At 45.1% G+C, this 6,812-nt stretch overlaps 1 protein-coding gene across 7 annotated transcripts in view; it reads right to left on the bottom strand.

Annotated features, from left to right (window-relative positions):
• Window positions 1-30: 30 nt before the first annotated feature.
• WHSC1L1 (Wolf-Hirschhorn syndrome candidate 1-like 1) overlaps window positions 31-6,812 on the bottom strand; it is a 69,992-nt gene continuing 63,210 nt past the window's right edge. For 4 of the 7 annotated variants that reach the window (XM_010838767.1, XM_010838768.1, XM_010838770.1 and 1 more), the window contains one exon: window positions 246-6,524. In XM_010838767.1, the coding sequence (XP_010837069.1) occupies window positions 6,283-6,524 (242 nt within the window). In that variant the 3' untranslated portion in view covers window positions 246-6,282. Of the gene's footprint in view, window positions 118-245; window positions 6,525-6,812 lie in introns of those variants that run through there. The other 3 variants (XR_825158.1, XR_825159.1, XR_825160.1) reach the window with 3 other exon arrangements.

The raw sequence follows: 6,812 nt of genomic DNA, 5'->3' as shown, positions 1-6,812 counted from the left end.
GCCCGCCCCGACGCTTCGTACTCACTCAGCCTCCGCTCCCCGGAAGCGCGCAAAGTGCGCGTTTTGTGTTGCTGCGTTGCCAGGTCCAAGTTTTCCGCGGCTCGGCTAGACCTTGGGCTGCGGGGCCCACCGGCAGGGTAGACGCACGAGGTCTTCCAACCCCGCTCTGGCCCCCTCCCGCCCAGGGTGGCCTGTTGGCCACTGAGTTGTAGCAAGAAGTTACAGGCAATGAACAAGTCCATATATTTAATTTTGGAACATACAGGACAATTTATTGAAGTCAATCTCAAGCAAAATCGGAAATCAGTGGAATGTCATTAAAAATCTTCCAAATTAATCCTCACGGAAGCAAAAAAAAAAAAAAATTGAATCCCAAAGTATTTGTAAAATAAAAAAGGTAACATCTCAGTAAATAGAATGTACAAAAATTATATGTTCCTACCAGCACACACAGTACTAAGAAGCTTAAATATTACAGGCAATCCTAATACACTGTAACTAGTCAACAATAACCTATCTATATACAGGTTAACCAAGCTTTAAACATTTCACACTATGCAATAAAACATGGGCCAATCAACAAAATCCCCCAAATATCATATATCTTGAAGTCTATGTGGCAACATCAAGTCATTATTCAGTAATGCCCTAGTGGAACGCCCCCCAGGGAAAATGAACACTAATCCTTAGTATCAGGAGCTTCTAGCCAAGTCACAGAAACTCTAATAAAAGAGATTGACTTTTAGTGAATATTGATGCTTTGTTATTAAAGACTCAAGTCTCAAGTGATTTAGGCAAAATAACATTTCACAGGATCTACAAAGTTTATTACAGATAAACAAAGTACAGAAATAACCAATCTACAAAGGTCATTATCATAGATAAAGATCACGAGGAAATGAAAACAGAATCTGTAGGTATCTGTGGTTGTTGTGCAATATCACAAGTGGATACAAATGGATTTCTCATGTCAATTCCAATTATGCACACACCCTTATATATAAAAAGAACCTTATTATTAGCCAGCTGCAATCATCATTTAGCATCTTAGTTATCAGTGGCGATAGGATTTTCTTGTTTAACATGGAGGGCATGTGACAGCACGAATGAGATAAAGAGCAATGTTAGTGACAATGAAGGAAAAGGACATTTTATCCAGTCCACTTCTAAACTGACAAGAGTTACACCATATACACCCCTCATCTACGTCATCTGATGGATACGACAGCGGTGTGCACACATCAGGGGTCTGGTGGCTGGGGAAGGGGAACCCGAGGGTGCTTTCTTGCCAATTAGCAGATGCAGTGATGTCACACGAGAAGACGAAGGACTGAATAAAGGACTTTGGCAACTACTCTTTTCCCTTTCTCTTACACGCTAATGACTTTGAGATACTCCTGAAGGACAGGTATTTCTCTACCTCCTACCCCTTCGTACAAATGTGCCACACGCACCTGAACTTGTCACTTAAGCCATGGACTGACTGGAGAAAGAACGGAAATGAGTTTGAAACACACAGGTCACACCTGGCATTTCAGGAGTGTAACATAAGTGCAAAGTTCTTTTTTTCCCTACACAGGCATCTATTAAAAGGAAAGAAGAGGTGTGTGGGGATAGGGTTGACAAAGTAACAAAGTAAAGAACATACGTAAGAAATACTCATGTAAATGCTGCTGGTATTTCATGCAGGAGTCTCTTCCCCGACTACGTGCACTGAATCTGAGAGACCTAGTGTGGACGCTCCCGTGTGCAGAACTTCGCCTCTAATCCAACTTCAAGAGGGTAAGAGACAAAACAGTGTACAAAACAATGCTTTCTACTTCATAAATTTAAAAATAATTGTAAAACAAGGAGAATCTGAGGAGTTTCAAGTACTTAAAAAACCTGAATTCAATGAGGCAGAGGTCTCAATGTTAAAGTGACTACTTCGTACCTGTGGTAAACATTATAATTCCCCTCCCTCACCCTACTGTGACCCCATTTCTCCCAGTCCCCCTCCCCAGATAAACGTTGGTAGATTTCAGTATATACAAATTTCCAGCTCTTTCGTATATGTCAGTACATGGCAAAGCTGTCTAAGTCTATTTCTGAGCCTATCTGGAAATGGAAGTGAGTTCCACTCTCTGTTTACAAACAACCGGAGACCAAGTCTAGGTGAAAGAAAGCGAAAGTCACTCAGTCGTGTCCAACTCTTTGTGACTCCATGGACTGTATAGTCCATGGAATTCTTCAGGCCAGAATACTGGAGTGGGTAGCCTATCCCTTCTCCAGGGGATCTTCCCAACCCAGGGATTGAACCCAGGTCCCCCGGATTGCAGGCGGATTGTTAACCAGCTGAGCCACCAGGGAAGCCCAAGAATACTGGAGTGGGTAGCCTATCCCTTCTCCAGGGGATCTTCCCGACCCAGGAATTGGACAAGGGTCTCCTGCATTTCAGGTGGATTCTTTACCAGCTGAGCCACCAGGGAAGCCCAAGTCTAGGTGGCCTGAGGCTAAAGGAAGTTGTTCCAAATGATCACTTCATGTCTGCTGCAGCTCCAACTCGAAGGATCTAGACACACCAGCTTTTTAAGTAATTCAAGTCTAATTTGCACTGCTCGCCAATTAAGCAACTTCCCCTGTCCCTTCGTGCTGTCCCTCCTGCAGAAGAACAACTGGTGTGAGCTTCCCAAACTGTCAGCACGCCATGGTGACCAATTTTCTCATCCTAATGGGACATGGTATACGGAAGCATCTTAACTTTAAGGTGAATGCTAAAGAAGAGCTTTCTGTTTTAAAATGAAATGAGAGACAAGCAACAAATCCCCGGGAGTCCAGAGCCTGTGCTCCACATGGCTGGCCCGTCTGCTTCCAAACTGCAGGTCTGGGCTGGACCCTGTCAGGAACACACCATGCAACAAGCTACTGTGAAGTAAGGAAACTGCTTCACGATCAGGAAAGAAAGGTATCTGATAGCCACCCTGTCTGAGAGTCCTTTATGTGATTATCTCGAGGTTGTGGGTGTCACAGCATTCTTCCCAGACCTGCTTCCAAATACTTTGTGGAAATGGCAGCAGGGAGCAGCCTTTCCCCTTCCCTATTTTATTTTTTTAGTCTTTAGATGTGTTCCTGACTTGAACACACAGAAATCTCCAAGTTTTAATGATTCTAAAAGTCAGCCTATTTTATAGCTTAGGCAAGAGCTTTTTTGAGAATTAGGATAGGGTGGGAACGTGTTAAAAAGAGAAATGAAAATAAAACCCACCTCACTCCTAACTGTAGCCCTGATTAGACAGTCAAGAAATGATTCACTTCCTCCAGCTGCTTCCGCCTTCCAGGAATGCAGCCCACCCCCCCACCCCCTGACAAGCGACAGGCAGCGCCCCACTCCCACCAGGGCCTGGAAGGTCTGGAATCTCACCTCTAGTTGTTACAGACCCAGTTTCTGAAGCGTTCTGCTGATTCTCAAAAACCTTAACATTCACTTTTTCTCTGAACCAACATAAGGTTCAAAAAAAAAATATGACCGTTGTTATCCCATGCTGCTTGATGTTATTTCATTTTTGGATAAGAAGTAAAAACCAGCCATTTTCAGTCTGACTACAGCTCGATTTCACAGTTAGCAAATCAAATAACAACTTCCGGCTGTGAGTAAGCAACGTGTCTGTCGCAGTATTTCATGGCAAGCCACAGGCAAGCATGCTGCTCGGATACTATGCACACTGTATGGATGGATACTTCGCAAACAGAAAGCACGACTTACTCTTTGGCCTGCTTCCACAGCCTGCACCTTTAAAATACGTAAACTTCTGACACCACAAGGTGTGAGTAGAGCTCCTTGGCACTGGCAGGACTGAAAACACTTCTGAGACTGTTAGAGGACATTCCTGGACAGGGACTCCAGAGCTGCGGTCAGCGATTTTGCTTTCCAACCTGATTTCTGAAATGGCAGAACAATCCTGTTAGTCACCCCCACCGCCCCACCTACCCACCCCGCTGTCCCCCACCCCAAATCAGAACACTCTCAGCAGAGCTCTGTTACAGATACACAAACCAAATGTGACACAATGCAGAAGTTGCATAAAAATACTTAAACCTAAGGTATTTGTAGTATACAGGATATACCCTGGCTTACCATATAAAAGTCAGATATTAAATAGCACTAAGTCCAAAACAAAGCAAGAAGATTTCATGTTGGATACTGATTCAACGCGAGTTACAGTTCAAATATTAAAGGAACTCCTTCATGTTAGTAAGTTTAGAAAAGCAAACGTTTATCATATACATATATAAAATAAAGTTTTAGTATGATAAAACATAGATTTTCTTAAGTTATTTTTTTAAAAGGACATCAAACTCTATAGTTGCTCAAGAGCAAAGTGTAGTGTTTTGGTGAGCTGTGATTCATGTGACTGGCGGCAGTCGCATTTGGTAACATGTGTAGCATCTTCTATCTTGCTCTTTCTTTTGAGACCGTATCTAATCAATACAATTACTGGAGGCTCAATAAGTTACCTCAAAATTATTTGCTGGAATCACGCAAATGGCAGTTTAGGAGCTTAAGTAAAGGAATTGTAGTGTTTGTTTTTTTGTTGTTTTGTTTTTGTTTTTTTTTTAAACAAAAAAAAATCCAGTATAATTGCACATATACATACAAAAAAAAAAAGAGGCACAAAACAGATTTTTTTTTTCTTTTTTCCAGAGAAGAGCTCTAAATTGATAAGAAAAAAGGGGACACACAGCACAACTGAAGGAATGTCGTGGAGCATCCATCTTCCCAGCCTTTTTGTAAGGTCACTGGGTACTTCGGGAGGGAAAATAAATGCTGCCAGGTACAGGCAATTGTAAGCAGTCAAAATTCACAGAGAAAGTTAACGTTCATTCAAGCTAACCCTAGACTTCTACTTAGTACAGTGTTACAACAAGGTCTGACAGGACTAATGGATCCATACAGGGGATCCTGGAGTAGACATATTCCTACGCATTACAAGCAAGGGAGTTGTGTGGGCAGACAGTCCGCTTCACGAGCGTCTATTCTTGCCAATACTGCTTTCTCGGGAGCTCTCCCTAAGTGCTTCCTGCAGTGAAGTGTGTTTGCGGGGCCCTTACCTACCCTGCACAAGTGCTTCCCTTCCCCAGTGGGGCGAGTCTAAGGACTGGATAACTGACAGGTAACTTGGGGAATGCCCTGACCCCTTTCACCCTCAAATGTGGAGTTAAACAGAAAGAGCTACTCAAATCACACAAATTCAAATTCATTTGTGTAGTTTCCCTGAGGAAACTGATGTCTGACCAGGAGACGGAAAATAAAACGCCCACATTCTCTCCAAGCCAGACCAGGGTCCACAGCACGCTGGACAGACAAGGGAGCTCCTCTGATCCAACTTTTGGTCCGTGCCCTTCATCTGCCTTTAGCTGCCTTTACCAGTGCCCCAGGATAATAGGAATGTCCATTCAAACACTGCATTCACATCCCACATAAATGCACTTCACCAAAATACCCATTATCATCGGAGAACATTTCAGACTCGGTGAGGCCATCCGCTTCTAGCTTCCTCCAGAAGGAAAAACCAGCAACCACATTACATACCTTTCTAGGTAAAGTCATATCAGAAAGCCCGCCGAGTTTAAGACCACAGAGGTAATATCCACTGAGGGCTTTTGTTTTCAAGAGGCCAGGTTCAGTCCTCCCAGAGCCGTCTCTAAGACCATGAGAGACACCTGGAAGGGAAAGCGAAGCCAGCCGCCCTTCTGCCCGGGAGAGGGGCCTGTGACACCGCCAGACCCTTTTCTAGAGGGCTTTCTGCAATTCCTACTTAAAACACACATGTACACACATACACTGATCAGACTATCTGAACTACGCGTCTCAGAATCTTAAAAAATGAAAATAAATAAAGGAATGATGACTACTTTTGTTTTGTACACCCATGGAACACATCCTAGACTTTAAATTTATCTCATTAACAAAAAACTTTCTTTTCTGTCTGTTCTTATTTTAAAAAGTGAAGACAGCTCTTTTTTCCCAGCTGCAAAGGCTCTGAAGCACAGTAAAAGGCAAGAAAAGACCAAGTGAATCTAACCCTCCACACAGGAATTCCCAAACCGACAGAACTGAAAACACCAGAGCCCACCACCGGCTTCGGCCTGCGGACCATCTCCCCGCTCCTGCTTTTGCAAGGCAGCACCGCTGGCCAAGGCTGCCCACGTCGCAGCGGTCTCTTCTTGCACTGACGCGTCCTCTACTTTTTTCTTTTCCTTTTTTTTCCTTTAAATAAAAAGAAGGACATTTTCCCTGCCCATTTACTCCTTGACTTCTTCTCCGTGATCCTGTGATTCCAGTTTACACTTGATCTTGCTCCAGTACTCGGGGGACACAGGGGACGCAGGGTCGTGCTCTGAGCAGCAGAGCCGGCCTTCCAGGGCGGACGGCACCAGCGCCCCCTTCTCGTGATCTTTACAGAAGGACCGGGGGCAGAACTCGCAGAAGGCGACAGCCGCAGCGCTGCACTCGTCGCACTGGTGCCAGGGGCACTCCCACTTTCCTGGAGAGGCGGGAAGAAGGACAGAGCCCAGTGAGTGCCCGGGTCCATTGCCCGCCAAACACCCCACCTCCCACCTGCCTCTCCAGCTGGAGGCTGCGTCCGGCTGACCACAGCTCCAGGCCTTGGCCCACGAGAGGTCTGCGTGGTCCTGGCGGCGTGAGTGTGAGCTCTGCCCCCAGCTCCACACCACAAGAGCCAGCTGCCCACCTCAGGGAACACAAGACCCCAGCCCTGCCGCCCACAGGCGTCCCCCCGTGCACTGAGAGTTGCTTGCTACAGACACTTGTC

Source organism: Bison bison, unplaced genomic scaffold (genome assembly GCF_000754665.1).
Source record: "Bison bison bison isolate TAMUID 2011002044 unplaced genomic scaffold, Bison_UMD1.0 scf7180017864105, whole genome shotgun sequence".
NCBI lineage: Eukaryota > Metazoa > Chordata > Mammalia > Artiodactyla > Bovidae > Bison > Bison bison.
This window is presented reverse-complemented; position numbering and strand designations above follow the sequence as displayed.